General features: G+C 38.4%; 1 protein-coding gene across 4 annotated transcripts in view; it reads right to left on the reverse strand.

The window, feature by feature from the left end:
- Pls3 (plastin 3) overlaps positions 1-17,520 on the reverse strand; it is a 90,767-nt gene that overhangs the window by 26,610 nt on the left and 46,637 nt on the right. For all 4 annotated transcript variants that reach the window (XM_029473185.1, XM_021153032.2, XM_029473186.1 and 1 more), the window contains exons 2-3: positions 13,470-13,550; positions 2,877-3,040 (exon numbers count right to left, since the gene is read on the reverse strand). In XM_029473185.1, coding sequence (XP_029329045.1) covers positions 2,877-3,040; positions 13,470-13,542 — 237 coding nt within the window. In that variant the 5' untranslated portion in view covers positions 13,543-13,550. The remainder of the gene's footprint in view (positions 1-2,876; positions 3,041-13,469; positions 13,551-17,520) is intronic.

The raw sequence follows: 17,520 nt of genomic DNA on the forward strand, positions 1-17,520 counted from the left end.
CCATGATCACATTTTTAATTGTAGCACGTGAGGCAAAGGCAGGTCCACCTCTGTGAGTTTGAGGCCAGCCTGATCAACATAGTCAGTTCCAGGACAGCCAGGGCTACAGAGACAGATCCTGTCTCAAACAAGAGAGTGGAAATCCTTCTAAATATTACTTTGATCTTAAATGCCCTCCTTAATTTTCTAAAAAAATATATTCTTTTGTCGTTTGTTATATTTATTTATGTATTTGACTTCTGTTTTCCTGTATGTCTGCATGACAGAAGAGGGCATCAGCTCATACTGGATAGTTCCGAGTCACCGTATGGGTGCTGGGAATTGAACTCAGGACCTGTGGAAGAATAGCCAGTGCTCTTAACCACCATGCCAACTCCTCAGCCCCTCCTTCCTTTTTTATTCCAAAAAATCCTTGGCTTTGCCCAAATTATTATGCCTCTACTTTTAAAGTACATACTAAGTCAACATTACCTTGTCACTTAAAAGCCACTAAATGATGTGTAGAAACGGCAGTCTTTAAAAAATACAAAATTGAAAGTTTTACCATGATCATTTTGTTGGTAGACAAGTTTATAATGGTGTCCTCAACGTTACCAGTTAGCGTGCAGATGCTAATGGCTTAGGCTGCTTCTTTCTAGTAGTTAACAAACTCTCAGCTCTAAGTTATATGAAAAGCACCTAACCATAGTTCCCAACTGCTCTCATCTGCTTGAAATTCACAGCGACACATGCAAAGTACGTACAGAGACATGCAAGTGCTGACACCACAAAACATTTGTAACTTACTATTGAACACAGAATTCAAAGCAAATGCTTTGGACATAACTGGAGACAAAAATGATGGGAGAAAATCAGTTTTTCACAAGGAAAATGGCAAGAACTGTGTAAGTATAATAATGATACACGCCTGTAATTTTCAGTAATGACCACCCATCCCCCACATCTGACAGGTCTATTTGGTTTTAAGAAATCGTGAGAGTGTAGATCCTGGAGTTATAGACGGTTGTGAGCTGCTATGTGGGTGGTGGTACTTGAACCTGGGTCCTCTGGAAAAGCAATCTGTGCTCTCAACCACTGCCATCTCTACAGCCTTATGTCGTCTATTTGTTTCCAGACCATATGCTGTGTTCTTTGCGTTAGTTCTGCTCAGAGGGAACATATCTGAATTTCAGTTGTCATAATGAGTCATGGTAACTGATGAGAGCATATGCTATAACAGCAGATATATTGGTGCCAAGATCAAGTATGGAAAAGGAGGACGTGCATGCTGGGATCTTGGTGACAAATAGGAAAAAGTAATTCCTAGTTTGCAGTATACTGAAAACAATGCCTAGCAAGATCAACTCAAATTCAAGATTAAAATAATCACCGGTTATAGGAGCAGTACAGCATGCTTCTAAAATCCCAGCATTGGGGATGCTGAGGCAGGAAGAAATAATAAACTGGAGTCCAGTCTGAGCTACACAGCCAAAGGTAGTCTTAAAAACCAAGGCAATAAATAAATAAATAGTAACATCCATACAATATGAAGGTAGGCTAAGTAAGCTCTCTGGAGGCCAAGGCAGGATGATCATGACTTTAAACTCAGACTGTCTCAAAACAAACTAAATAAAGCAAACCCCAACACAAAAAACAAAACCCCAAACATGAATGTTTCTTATCTGAGGCAGGGTCTCTCTTTGCAGCAATGACTGTCTCGGACTTGATGAAAGGTCTGTACCACCATGTCTGCCTTTAGGGTGTTCTTTTCAATTATTTTTTTCCCTGTGAGACAGGGCTTCACTTTATAACTTTTGCTTTCTAGAATTAGCTCTTTAGACCAGGTTGGCCTTGAACTCACAAATATCTGCCTGCCTCTGTCTCCTAAATCCTGTAATTAAAGGCATATGCCACCAGTGCCTTGGTTTATAGGCTGTGTCCAACTCATGTGCAGTGCCTAGGGAAACTGGAAGTGGGTGCATTTCCTGTGCAACTGGAATCACAAACACTTAGTCATAAGCCTCCATTTGAACTGAACCTAGGTAGTCTGGAGCAGCAGCTAGTACTCATAAATGTTAAACTATCCTTGCTATACCTTAAGGGTGTTCTTAAGTGAGAGAAGAAGCAACAGCTATTTAAAATGTCATCATGCAATAATTTCTTAACAAATCTAGACTGAAAATCTGTAATTCACTACAATCTTGGCTGTAATTCAGGCAGCTAAAACAGTTCGATCTTGATAAAGAAGCGCATGCCTGTCACACATGCTACAGGAACTGAACTAAGTGTTTATGGAGGAGAAGTGTTATGAAATCAGCCACAAACCTTGAGGAATATTTGATGATACTATACAAGAAAACAAAATTGTAAACACTTCTCCAAACATACTGAAAAGATATACTTCTAGCTTTTAATTATCAATATGGTCACCTTGGGGAAAACGAGACATTTAAATATTACAAGTAGGGGGGTGTGGGAGAAAACACCTTTTCATTAGAAACTTTAGCTCAGGAAACTTCTAAGACTGAGTCATATGATATCAGTAAATTTGTGTACCATGATCTTCTATATGGGGAAGAGAAAGACTGCCTCAAAGATGTTATTTAGCATCTTGATAGATGCTCTCTAATGATGCCCCAAAAGAGATTGTTTCTGCCCACAAGTGAACATTGTGCTATAGCTTTGGTTTTCTCAATGTACCTTTTTTTCATATTTTTTAAATATTCTAATAGCTGAAGAATTTAAATTTAGAAGTCAGAATGACAAAAATGTTACAAGGTACCAGAGTATTAATATGATATAGTTAACCATCAATGCAGTGGTATTTATACTTTAAGTTTCCCAGTATACAGTGGAACAACAATGAATTTTAATATTCAGATTTTTGATATACTTACATAAACAAATTCATTAAAGCTGATCTTCCCATCTTTATTTCTGTCACCGTCCAGCATGAGTTTCTGAATAATTTCTCTCACTTTATATCCGGGCAATGGCATATTAGCTTCTTTGAAAAGCTCATGAAGCTCATAGTCGCAAATGAATCCATTGCTGTTGAGATCTTTGTGAAAAGGAAGGAAAAAGACAGCCAAGAAACAGAAAGATAAAATAGAAAAAAGATTAGAAATAAGTTTGTAAGAATATCATCACTTTACATGCCTGCCTAATTATAAGACTTTTTTATCCTTTGGAATCTAAGGATGTACAGAGGAGGAATGTGTGTTTTAACTGAAAGGGCAATGTTTTGTTCATATTGTGTACCTTGTATATTTAAAAATGCGTACAAAGCTTTATTTAGAAATAGCATCCCTGATTATAAAAAAGTATAGTTTCTAGTTTGTAAAGCTATTATTAAATCATAGAAACAAGAGGAGTCTTAGAAATAATACTTTAAATACCAACAAACTGTGTCATGGTGTAACAATTTCTACTATCTCTATGCAGCATGTAGGATTTTTATGTGTATTCTTTTCTTTTTCCAAGATAGGTTTTATGGTTTCACACAGATTTTTATGTCAAAGCACATCTGACCTGGGGTAACACAGCTGTAAAGGCCAGGTTTTTTGAGTTAATGTAAACAAACATTATTCTAAGACAAACAGAATTCAAGAGAATATTGGAGCACTGAGAAAAGCAGGCATTAAAATGATTCTATAAATGATCTACTTATCTTTAGGCTACTGCAGCTTAGTTATATTATAATTTAAGGGAAATAATAATCTATAAATAAGCAAATGAGCCAAGATGACCAAGATGGAAATGGTTTGATTAGGAATTTGATTAGGGAAGTTCTGCCGAGGCAGGGATAGGTGGTGGTCACCTTTAGTCCCAGCACTGGGGCTTTATGCATGCTAAGTANGAGCTCTATTNCTGGACCCCANGCTCTAGAGTCAATGCTCTAAAATACTGCACAAACTAATTCTCAGATGTTAACTGCAGAAAGAATGCTCTAATCCTAGATGAGTGTTTTCAAAACAAAACTAAGCAGCGAAGACCAAAAAAAATACAGAAAAAGCACCCAAAACAGACGAAATGCCAGTTCATCAGGAAGCCAAAACTTGACNGAAATATCTCTCAAATAACATTTAATCTCTCTCCCTTTGTTCTAATCCTGTCCCCACCCAGCAACCACCTGATGTGTAATTTGGTTTTCTAAGTGACCACAGCCATCTGTCAGAGACACAAGGCTGGGCCCAAATAAAAGAAGAAAATAAATAAGAAGTTAAATTAAGTTAAAACCCTTGGGTCTCACTTGAACCAACATCTCTTAAATTTTTGTACATCTTTGGAACCCCTGAGGATATTTACATTTTTCACCTTTTTAGTGACTAGAATGTGTATCATCTAGCCAGGCAATGGTACACACCTTTCTTTAATCCCAATACTCAGGAGGCAGATAGATCCCAGTGTTTGAGGCCAGCCTGGTCTACAGAGAGATTCCTAGGTAGGCCAGGGTTACACAGAGAAACCAAGTCATAAGAAAAGAGAGGTGTGGGGAAGGGAGAAATTGTGTATCACTGTATGATCTTTCTTTCCTAAGTTCTACTTGGCTACCTTCTTGTATGTTCTCAGTAGATGCTAATCCTATTTACATTGTGGCATTTTGTTGCTTGTATTAAGCAAATCACAATGGGCCTTCCTTAGGACTGGACTGGAAGGGAACAATTTCAATGTCTTTAAGAAGGCAGAGAGAGCCAGAAAATGGCAGCAGCTAAGAATTAATTTTACAAAAGCTCCCAGCTGGTAAAATCCTTACAAGGCACAGAACAGTGTGTAATTATTTTCCAAGCATTTTATGTGATTGTCTTTCCAATCTCCAGTTTAAAAAAGCAGAAATCAAACCTAGCAGTCAGTACATCTCTGAAGCAGTGACAGCAATCTAATGTGCCAGAGAAATGAGGGAGAGCATGCTGTTTTCACCAGAATCCATCCTACCAGTAATGTTATTCACCGAGAGCTAAGGTCATGGTTGATGGTGAANTTTTCCCATTCTGTACTTGATATGAACATAACATTTTAATAATATGAGCATCTAAGAAACAGACCCAGATCAAAAGNGGTTTTAACTGGAAACTAAAATTGCAATCAGCAGGCACGATGGTACCTCTTTATTTTCTCATTAAAGCTGCCAACATTCTGGAACCCATTTCTGGCTCACTCACTGCTTCTAACTACACACACACTATATATATATGAAAAGGAAGAGGCTTTGTATTTGGAAGACTTGCCTCTTATGCCATCACATTCTCTAATGAGTGATTAAAATTATGAATCATTTGCATACAGCTTATGTTATCCACAACAGTCACGATGCTTCTACAAGCATTGTAGTTCTGAAAATATGATTATTATAGGTACACTAACATGCTACAGGGGAAAAAAAAGGAAGGCTACCTAGCTGCCAAACCAAGTACTTGCGCAAAGTAATGAGCTAACATTTAACAAATGTAAAAAGTTTATTTAAAAAACAAACACTGAAAAACATTATACTTGGAAAAAAATCACTAGGAGGCACTCAAGATTGTACTAGGCAGAACCATCTTTTCCTCTGGCTGCTGAATTCATCAGAAACGAACTAACTATTGGTTACAAGGAATTCACTCTCCATCTGTGTCTCTCCGTGTCTCAGATGACACATGTAGAGTCACATCTGCATTTTGTTTTAAAGGAAATCTCATTCTTCTCTTTTTACCAAGTATTAGTTTAAATTCCAGTTACCTCCTTCAACACCCTCCCCCAAGTAACCTCAAAGCAAATAAACTCATGTTCCTGCAGAAGTTTGAATCACACCAAGAATGCACATCCTTAAAAGGAAATGTTTTCCCTCCCCTTGCATCCTGTTATTTAAGCTATTTTAAGTCCTTGTCTGGAGAATGTTGAGCCAGAATTCAAGTGGTTTTGATTTTGGCTGCTGTTTTACACTGCCCTTGCCTAGGTGGTATGCAGTATAACCCATCCCTTCAAAAGCATCTTTTAAGGTGCTACTTTATGTCATAAATCTGACAGTAAGAAAAACGAGGATTTCCTTTGACCCTCAGGGAGTGTGTGTGTGTGTGTGTGTTTCTGTGTGTGTTGCTTTAACTCTTCTTGAGTCTGTCTAAATATGGTGTTTTTCTAGAAAAGAGGTTGCAACTGTGGGCCATCATATTTAATGCACATATGGCTCCTACATTAACCCATTGTGGACAGTGTTCACAATTAAAAGAAGAAAATCAATCCAGTTCAGTCATACCATCTTTTGAAAAGGCTGGAATTTAAAAAGTTCAGTTTAGCTTACCTAATGTATTCTTAAAACGTTTTAAATTAAAAAACATTGATAGAGAATGTATGTGTCTAATAATGGATTTACAGAAACACACATGATGTTGAAAGTCTATAACAGTTGAAAGTCTACAAAATCATTGATTTATAGACTTGACCATGGGCTGGAGAGAACTCAGTCTTACTTCTCAGCACCCATCTGGTAGCTTGTCACCATTCAGAACTTTTGTTCCAAGGAATCTGACATCCCTTTCTTACCTCTGCAGGTACCAGACACATATGTGGCACACACACACACACACAAAACACACAAAATTAATAAATCCAAAACCAGTTTTTGGAACACAACTGGCCAAAAGGTTTTTTTGACAGGAGCATATATATACATATATTTTCTTTATTACACCCTAAGGTACAAGTAGTAAATCCAAGCTTTCATTAGGTATTGAAGTTTGAAAACTTAGCTGGATAGTGCTTGTGGGCCCCTTTAATCCCAGCACTCGGGAAGCAGGGACAGGTCAATCTCTGAGTTCTGGGCCAGCCTGGTCTACAGAGCAAGTTCTAGGATGGTCATGGCTACCTAGAGAGCCCTGCCTTGGAAAAAATGCCAAGGAAAGGATGCTACTATAAATCTTCAGATGTGGATCTAACCCTGTGGCTCAGCTTCTACTTTCTAAGATAGGAAAATAATGAACATAAGTGGATATTTAATGAGTCTAGTCTAGGGTAGACTAGAGCTTGCTAATTAATCTTTTATATTGGACTTTCAGGAGTGGATCCCCAAAGGTGGAGTTCACCTAGATGTAAACACTTAACCAATCTAGAGGGCCAGGACTGGGCATTCAGAAATGTTTCTAACCTTTTCCTGTATGTTTCTAGCAGTTTGCTGATAGCTGCCTACCTGCTGCTACTCTCTTCTCTCTAAACATATTGACATACACATATTTGTGGTCATGTTCTCACATGTGTGCGGTCCAGCTTGCATCCTCACACAGGTCCTCAGAGAACTTTCCAGTATCAGCACATAGTCTCCAGGCTATCCCCAAACATCCACTTCTAATACTGCATAGATAATGGACCATACAGCACAGTGAAAGAACACTAGTTAATTTACCTTTTAGTTGAGATGCAGTATTTCTTTACTTATTTAGTATTAGGAGACAGAGTAGAAGGTAATACATGCTGGTCTTGTACTTCTTAAGTAGCTAAGGCTAGCCTTGAATCCCTCTTCTTGTCTCTACTTCTAAATTTTTGACTTGCTGGCATATATCACCATGCCCAGTTTTATTCATTTATCTGCTTGTTCATTCATTTCTGTTAGTTTGGGCCTATAAATACACCCCCCACACACATTTGTAAGTGTGTGTTTGTGTGAATGCCCAGTTCCATCTATAAACTAACCAACAGCTCCACGACTTACCGACAGAACTGCCTCCTAGTTTTTGCAGTTTTCTATTTGAAGGTATAATTAAACAAATGTGTGCTGTTGTAGTTTTATTTAACACTGAAAGTAATCTGGACTCAACTGCCATTTTTTTGTGTGGTATCATGCTGCGGTTTCTATATACTAGGAAATATCAAGTAATTGGAAACAGTTCCATTTTCTGAACTGAGAGAAATCTGGTACTGCTAGAATCACCAAAACCAAAAGGTTTTTGGCTTCATTTGGTGGGACCCTCAAAGGAATGCACTCATACTATTCCTGGCCACTTAAGCAACCCCAGTATTTTTGTGTTTCAAAAACCCTGACTTTCATCTTTATAAAAGTTTACCAGATAGAACATGCTTTGGGGAAGAAAAAAAATCATATTTTATTACTATTTTTATAGATATATCTTTGTTGTAATTATGTGTGTGTTTTGTGGGATATGTACACATGTGATTGCAGCTGTCCACAGAGTTCAGAAGAGGAAAAGAGGGTGTCTGATCTGGACTTGGAGTTGTAGATGGTTGGTTCTGAGAATTGAACCCAGACTTATTACAAGAGTAGCTATAAACCCTGCGTCACCTTTCCAGCACTCCAAAGTCCTATTTTTAAGAAAGTGGTCTTGCAACAGACCAAAGACAAACTGAGAGTATTTTAAGTCATCCAAAATTCAATATTTGAGGGAAGTAACAATACAAAATTGAAGTCTTAGAATGTAAAAGACATCTTGCATCTGGTAAATATTCACTTCGTAAATTAATATATAAAATGAAAACAAAATTACACACACACACACACACACACACACACACACACATTGTGTGTGTGTGTAGTGTGGTTTTTGAGGCAGGGTTTCTCTGTGTGTACCCCTGTCTGTCTTGAGACTTCTTAGACCAGGCTAGCCTCCAAAAAACAGATTCACCTGCTTCTGCCTTCCCAGTACTAGGCTTAAAGCCATGCACTGCCACTGCCCAAAGGAGGAAAACTAAGTCTATCTATCTATCTATCTATCTATCTATCTATCTATCTATCTATCTATCTATCAAGATTATTTATTTTGAAACAGGGTCTCGACTATGCTGGCCTTGAACTCTCAGAGATGTGCCCAAGTAGTGGGATTAGAGGTGTGTGCCATCACTTCTGGCTTGAAAATTATAGAGTCAGGGTCTCCCTATCTAGCCTTGGCTAACCCTGTACTCTTGAGAACTTCCTGTAGCCACTCTAGCACAAGGATTATAGACTGCAAGGATTCCTGGCAGGCCTCAATATACCAAGCTTTATTCTCTTTTATAAAACCATGCAGGATGGCAGCATTTACATTAAAACAGGAAAAGTTTGTGTTGGGGAAAGGGTAGCACTATGGTTTCCACTAACCCAGAGGGAAATCCTGAGACAATTGTTGGTATAATTAAAATAATTGCATATGATTAGAGCAGGTGCAAGAAGCTAGTGAAAGACATTTAAATCCTAATACTCAAGTTATTGCTGGTAAAGAGAGTTTCAAAGCACTATTAATTGATTGAACAAAACCTGTGATTATTCGTGATTACAGACATTTTTCTCTGCCCACTGTGATTTTGTTGAGTTTCTAAGCAGATAATCAAGGCTATTATTGTTAATAGATGAAGAAAACGATTTCCATATTTTGTCACAAATGAAGTGAGACAAAGTAATTGTCTCTGCTCTCCCTTACCACACAGAGTAGGAAACAATCGCAAGGAAAATAAGTTCTAGAGCTTTGCTTCATAAGTAAGGGATCTTTAAATTAAAAAATGAGTTCCACAACACCTTTGAGAGCTGCCTCTCGAGGACTCTGTATCCAACACCATGTAAAAACTACAGAGGTTTGTAGGAAAAGCCAGAGTCAGGGAGCTTTTCAATGAGGTTCTGAAAGATAGACTGTGCACAAGCATTTTCCACACAGTACCCCACCCCCACAGACAAATACACACTCACCCGCACAGACACCCCATGCTGCTTTTATGTGCTTCGGTGTAATGCCCCAAAAAACTTTAGTAACAAATTCTTCTCAGCAAGGACCTTTTGAGTGTACAATTGATACTGGTAAAATCCCAGTATATCAAAAGACTCTGTTTCTTTGGTATGCAAGTAATTAAATATTTTTTGAGAACCTAACATGTAGACAACACTGTACTAGGTATTTACAGTGGAAATTAAAAAAGAGAGTATTAATCAGAACAGGCAGAAATACTGGCCTCCTAATTTTTGAGGGACATCTTGTATATTAGTATGGGGTTTTAGAGCGAAACCTGTGCTGGGTATGGGTTTCAGTAATTCATACATTCCCACCTCGTGCCTATGCCATGCAAAGACTCTCACAGTGATGGGCTTTTGTTTTTGCTGCTGTTCTGAATTTCTTTCAGTAAAAATTCTAATCCAATGGTTCTTAACATGTGTGTCTTGACCACTGAGGGTGTCCAACGACCCTTTCATAGGGGGTGCATATCAGATATCACGCATATATCTGTTTATATTATGACACATAACAGTAGCAAAATTATATTAATGAAGTATCAGTGAAATAATTTTATGGTTGGGGTGTCACTAGGACATGAGGAACTGTTTTAAAGGATCACAGCATTAGGAAGGTTAAGGACCACAATTCTAATTGATCCCTCCTTAGTAAGTATATTTTAACCTTGTTCTCACCATGGCAATAATTGGTCAATTCTCTATTATATCTTATCAAAGCAGTTATGCTGCTAACTCATAAAAAGTACTCCAAAGGGAGGCCCCTTGGTCTTGCAAACTTTACATGCCCCAGTACTGGGGAACGCCAGGGCCAAGAAGTGGGTAGGCAGGGAAGCAGGGTGGAGAGAGGGTATAGGGGACTTTCGGGATAGTATCTGAAATGTAAAGGAAGAAAATATCTAATAAAAAAATGAAAAAAATAAAGAAAACAAAACCCAACACTATAAATAGAAAACAAAAGTACTCCAAGTCCCATCAAGTAAGTCACATCTCATTTAATGTTAATTTAAAGAAACAGTGAACATAAATATTTCTATGAGGCAATATATGAGGTCAAGGCCTTCCTTCAGGAGGCTAGGCATAGTAAGTCATGGTCCCTATTCTAACACATAAAGAAACAAACTGTTCCTAACACTAAAAGATGAATGTAAACAAAAAAGAAGGAAGAAAGAAAGCTGGGCAGTGGTGTCGCACACCTTTGATCCCAGCACTAGGGAGGCAGAGGCAGGTGGATTTCTGAGTTCGAGGCCAGCCTGGTCTACAGAGTGAGTTCCAGGACAGCCAGAACTACAGAGAGAAACCCTGTCTCGAAAAAACAAAAAAAAAAAAAATTGGGGGGGGGGGAAGAAAATGTTTCTGAAACAATTATGGTAAGAACAGTTCTAAAGGGATATTGACAAAAGAGAAAATATGAATAAAAAAATAACATCACCTCTTATGACCAAGGACTCATTTTCTATTTTTCATCAGTTGAATATCTACCTATGTAACTCCATTCTCCCAGTGAGTCATATGTGCAGCAAGTTAATATATTGCCTTGTAAAATATACACAGATAAAGTGATGATTCAGAACAGTTTAACCTTTTCTGTCTAGCCTTATGACAGGATATAAATAGCCACTGTAGCTGGGGAGGTTATTATTCTCTTCATGGTATGCTGTCTCTATTAATATAAATACCATTACAGAAATTAGGATCATATGTAGGGATGTAGCTCAGTTGATGGAGAGTTTGCGTAGTATGCACAAAAGCCTGGTGGTTTGAAAAAGTTTGCCCCCCCCCCCACCCAGATTCATGTGTTTGAATACCTGGCCCATAGGGAGTGACACTATTAGGGGGTATATGGCCTTGTTGGATTAGGTGTGGCCTTGTTGGGAGGCAGGCTTCATGGTTTTATATGTTTAAGCTCTGCTCAGTATATACACAGTCTCCTTCTGGTGCCTGTAGATCAAGATGTAGAACGCTCAACTATACCTTCAGCACAATGTCTGTCTTCATGCCATCCATCCTGCCATGACAATAATGGACTAAACCTCTGAACTATAAGCCGCTGCCAATTCAATGTTTTTTTTTTTTTTTTTAATAAGGTCATGGTGTCTCTTCACAGCAATAAAATCCTAAGACAGGTGGTAATGTCTTCAATCTCAGCACTACGGAGTGGGAGGACGGGGATAAGAGTTTGAAGTCACCACGGACTATTTGGAGTGAATCTGGAGGCCATTCTGCTCTAAAAGAGACTGTTTCAAAAATGAATGAATGAATGAATGAATGAATGAATGAATGTAAAGGGAACAGAGATAGCTATCCTTTTAAATGTTATACTAATAGGACTTTTTGAGTTTCAGAGTAATTCTGATTTAAATAACAAACCATTATATTCTAACTTTACTCCCTTTGATTTCAGTTTACCTCAAGCCAGGGGGTTTCAACCTTTCTAATGCAGAAAAATGCTTTTAATGGCATTCCTTGTATTGGGTGGCCCCCAACTACAAAATTATTTTCGTTGCTGTTTCATAACTGTAACTTTGCTACTGTTATGAATTACAATGTAGACATTTTTGGAGACAGAGGTTTTGCAAAGTATTTACAGCCACAGATTGAGAGCCAAAGCTTAAGCACATGCTGTGTCTTGTGAGGATTTGTATCAGTAGTTAGTTTTCACTCCATTCACTTTATCCTTTATGGACTTGAACTTTGCGTAGAATGAAAACACTATATATTGCTTCCATAGCTACTCAATTGGAAGGCGTGTGATATGATGTTAAAAGGTTCAAAACAAAATAAAACTTGACCTGGTGTCACAGGCTTGCAACCCCAGCTACTGGAGAAGCCGAAGAAGAGGGATAGAAAGCAAATTCAAGATCTGGCTGGCCTATGGAGTCAGTTCAAGGTCAGTTTGGGAAGTGTATGAGAAAGGAAAATATGGTACTGCTACTTATAGACTTAGTTGGTCTAGTATATATGTATACTACAAATACACAAACAGAGAAAACAAGCCATATATGTTGGCATGTGTCTATAATTATGATTCCTGGGTTAGGTGAGAGGATCACAGTTTGTATCACCCAGGATAGCTCAGTGAGACTGTCTCAAAATATTAATGGCTGAGGATGCAGCTCAGCTTTAGAGGACTTGCCTGCCATGCATGAAATTTTGGGTTCAATACTCTGTTCCAGGGAAAAACAATGACATCACAATACGCCTTTCCCTCTTCATTTGATGCTTCTTAAAAGGATGAACAGTATACATAGTGAGTTCAAGGCTAGCCTGGATACAGATTGAGACTCTTTCCTCAACAAATAAAATACCACAGGGACAGTGAAATCTAAGTAATGCTTCAGCTGTCACTCCAAACACTCCCCTTAGAAAAAACATGATATGGAAAATATTCTAATAACATACATTTGTCATTAAATTTTCAAGTGCCACAGCAGGAAAGATTTAATGACTAGGACTCTGAGCTAAAAATGATTGACCATATTAAATACTAGATTCTATTAAAATATTTAAAAAATTTTTAAATTTATACATACATACCTATACACACACACACACACGCACACAGAGTCCACATAAAAACTTGCTCCTGCAAGTTCCCTCCTTCCACCAAGTGGGTCCTCAGGATTGAATTCAGATATGCACCATTAACTGTTGAGTAATGTCTGCCAGAATTAATACAGTTTTGACTACAATTTCTAAAACTTTATCCATCTAACCCTAACCCTAACCTTGATTTTTGGAGTCAGTCTCACTATATTTCTCAGATAAAGGCTAATTTCTAGCAATATGTTGTGGTATAAAATGCACTCACCAACTTTTGCAAAGGCTTCTTTGAGTTCATCAAGCTCATCTTTGGAAATCTGGGTGGTCGCCATCTCATCCATGTAAAGATCTAAAGGGAAACAAAAGGTTCATTCTTCAAAAAAGTTCATGAAGAATATGTAACACTAGCATTTGCTAAATTACAAACACAGTAAGAAGGCCTGCAAAGTACTCAAACACTCTGAATAGGTAACCATGTATCTACACCCAAAATAAAGAAAACCAATCAATGGCAAGTTCTCATTCATCAAAAGCTATATAGAAAAAGAAACTGAAGTGTGGATACTTCATCCCTCCTTAGAAGAGGGAGCAAAATACCCATAGAAGGAGTTACAGAGACAAAGTGTGGAGCAGAGACTGAAGGAAGGACCATCCAGAGACTGCCCCATCCGGGGATCCATCCCATATACAACCACCAAACCCAGACACTATTGCAGATGCCAGAAAGATTTTGCTGACAGGACCCTGATATAGCTCTCTCTTGTGAGGCTATGTCAGTGCCTGGCAAATACAGAAGTGGATGCTTGCAGCCTACCATTGGACTGAGCACAGGGTCCTCAATGAAGGAGCTAGAGAAAGGACCCAAGGAGCTGAAGGGGTTTGCAGCCCCCTAGGAGGAACTACAATATGAACTAACTAGTAATCCTAGAGTTCCCAGGGACTAAACCACCAATCAAAGAGTACACAAGGAGGGACTCCTGGCTCTAGCTGCATATGTAGAAGAGAATGGCCTAGTTGGTCATCAATGAGAAGAGAGGCCCCTGGTCCTGTGAAGGTTCTATGCCCCAGTATAGGGGAATGCCAGGGCCAAGAAGTAGGAGTAGGTGGGTTGGTGAGCAGGGAGAAGGGTAGGGGATAGGGGATTTTCAGAGGGGAAACCAGAAAAGGGGATAACATTTGAAATGTAAATAAAGAAAATATCTATTAAAAAAAGAAAAAAAAACAAAAAGAAAAAAAAGAAAAAGAAACTGAATCAATCAAGAATAAAGTTTAGTTTTTAAAAATATTTACAGTTATCCATTCTGTGGGTGTGGGTGTGGATACACGTCTGTCAGAGCATGCATTTAGAAGTCAGAGGACAACTATTGGCATAGATTCTCTGTTCAGTATGTGGTTCCTGGGACTTGAACTCAGGAGGCCTCACTTGCTGGCAACTTCCCAATGATAAAATCTTAAGCTACACTAAAAGAGGATAAGAACACACCAAGATATAACTCAAAAGCATTGTATGACAGAATCTTGTGTGTGTGTGTGTGTGTGTGTGTGTGTGTATGTGTGCCATGGTGAAGGTCAAAATCACTTGGCTAATAATTCTTGTAAAATAAGTTACTGATTTCAAACATCAATCATATTGACACCTATCAAGCACTCTTCTTAAAAGGGAGATAAAGAGGGCTAGTGAGATGGCTCAGCGGGTAAGAGCATTCGACTTCTCTTGAGTTCAAATCCTAGCAACCACATGGTGGCTCACAACCATCCGTAAGGAGATCTGACTCCCTCTTCTGGAGTGTCTGAAGACAGCTACAGTGTACTTACATATAATTAATAAATAAATAAATAAATAAATAAATAAATCTTTAAAAACAAAGGGAGGGAAAAAAGGAACATAAAAAGAAAGCAGTCAAAAGAAGTATACTTGGTTTTGATATAGATTCCACGAGTATATGTTAACACACAATACTTTGTTAAATTGTTGATATTATATACTACATATGATTTTACATTTATAATTTAAATATATATGTATATATGCAACAATAATAAAGAAGAGGAGAAAAAAGAAGAGGTCATGAATTTATTTGATATAGAGCGGGGACATGGAAAGGATTGAAGGGAGGAAAGGTAGGAGGGAAAAGTAATTAAATTATGATCTCAGATATAAAAATGCCTTAAAAAGAAAGAAGTATCTCCAGTTAAGACGTACATTTTGTCATTGTGCGTTTTCACCATTTTTTTTGTTTGTTTTTTGAGAGAGGATCTCGTGCAGCCCAGGCTGGCCTCAAACTTGTTTTGACTATGACCTTTTCTCAGGCTCATCTGTTCACCTCCTTTTGCAAATGCTGAGATGGCAGCTATGTTCTGCCTGATTTATTCAGTACTGGGGATGGGACCTACAGTTCAGGAATGCTAAGTAGGCATTGTAGTAACTGAGCTCTCACCTGAGCCCAGAGGTAGTCATTTTAAATAAAAAGAACTAAGGCCAAGGAGGCCCTGAATTGAAGCAGACCTCTCCATGGGAGATGCTGTATGGAGGAAAGGAGAAAATTATGTCATTACATTCTAATCTCAAAAAGAAAACACATTTTGAAAAAGTGTGGAGTCAAGCAGCGGTGACCTACACCTTTAATCCCAGCACTTGGAAGAGGTAGGCCAGTCTCTATGAGCTTAAGGCCATTTTGTTTCAAGCAGCAAGTTCCAGGCTGATAAGGCTATTTGGTGACACCCTATCTTAAATAAACAGGTAAAGAAACAAAGAATCTTGACTCAAAAAAAGTAGCCACTTTGTTTAAAAGTCATAAAATGATTTAAAATCTTGCGTGTTAGTCTGTCTGTCACCCGCTGACGCCTTGCCCACCTGCCCCAGGGACCTGTTCCACGCAGACAAAGGGACCCAGAGGGTCTGCGGCACTTGAAGTAATTGTTGTCGTGGTGGCTTACTGCCTCTGTCTTCTAGGCCTAGTTCTGGAAGTTTCTAGCCTCTGTACAATCTTATTTAGGCCTAGAATGTTTTCGGATTCTGAGACTTACTACTAAATAAACCCATCCCTTTCTATTCCTTTCTGAACTCTCACTGGCTGGTTCAACTCAGCTATTCTGGCTCAAACTCCTCCCCATGCTATCTTACTCAATCTGGCTTTTCTTCCCTCCTCCTAAATGGCTCTGCTTGTCTTCATACTCACGTTGGCAACATGTTCTTTCTAATCTTCTGGTTCTTTCTGCCTTCACTGGTGTCTAGCTTGTCCTCTCTCTTCTGTCAAACTCTCCCAGTAAAACAGACTGCTCCTCTTTGCACTGCCCTTTATGGAAGCTTCCCTTTCTTCTTTCTTCTCGTGAGATAAGAATATCCTATTCTGTCAAATCTTATTAGTCACTTTGTCAGCCACTCAATTAGACACCGTTTATGAACATGGGGTCTTCTTTCCATGCACTATCTTTACCTTCATTGTTTTGGATTAAAGGCGTGGGCGTCCAAAATTCTGGGATTAAAGGTGTGTGCTAGGGCTGAGCTACACCACAAGTAGAAAAAGGTTTTTCAGTAAAGAACACAGTCTCTGGGTTCATAATATGGTCAAACATCCTACAACATAAAGCTGTATCCCTGTGGTAATAATTCTAAGTTTGTTTTATGTATCATACTAATGATGTTTAACAGTGCCAATCACAAAAATATTAGATAGGATTAATTATAATTTTATTTACATACATTTTCAGTGATCATTTCGGTTTGTTTTACATTGGAGTCTGATTCTGTATCCCTGGCTGGATGGGCACTCCCTACGTAGATCCAGCTGACCTCAAACTACTGGCAATCCTCTTACCTCTACAATTCATCAAGCTATAATGAAAGGCTTATTCCACCATGCCCAGCCAATCCTGTTTTTAATGAAAAATTATTAGCCATTTCCATGAATTACATATAGCAAACAGTGGCACAACAGCCTTGGGAGTGAGAAAAATCTAAAACATATGGTTTGACCTCTATCTCTAAAGGTCCTTTCTAGTTTGGGTAGTTTGAATCCATAATTATCTAAAATAGGTCAGTAAAAAACATTCCAAGCAATAATAAAACTATACAACTGATTTCATTCACATACTACATATCATTTCTGTGTTTTTTTTTTTTTCTCTCATCAGTAAGAAACTGGAAAGAGTTAAGCCTGGACTTAAAGCACTTACGATCCTTGTTGACCTTGCTTGTCACTCTTATTCCAGCTGACAGGAATGGGCATCTTTCCATTCCACTTCCTCCCTTTTCAAGTCCCTCCTCAACAGGCCTTTGAGCTCCCCTGTTATCCTCACACCATACTTCAAAAAAATAT

The sequence above is a fragment of the Mus caroli genome, chromosome X (genome assembly GCF_900094665.2).
Source record: "Mus caroli chromosome X, CAROLI_EIJ_v1.1, whole genome shotgun sequence".
NCBI classification, from domain to species: Eukaryota; Metazoa; Chordata; class Mammalia; order Rodentia; family Muridae; genus Mus; species Mus caroli.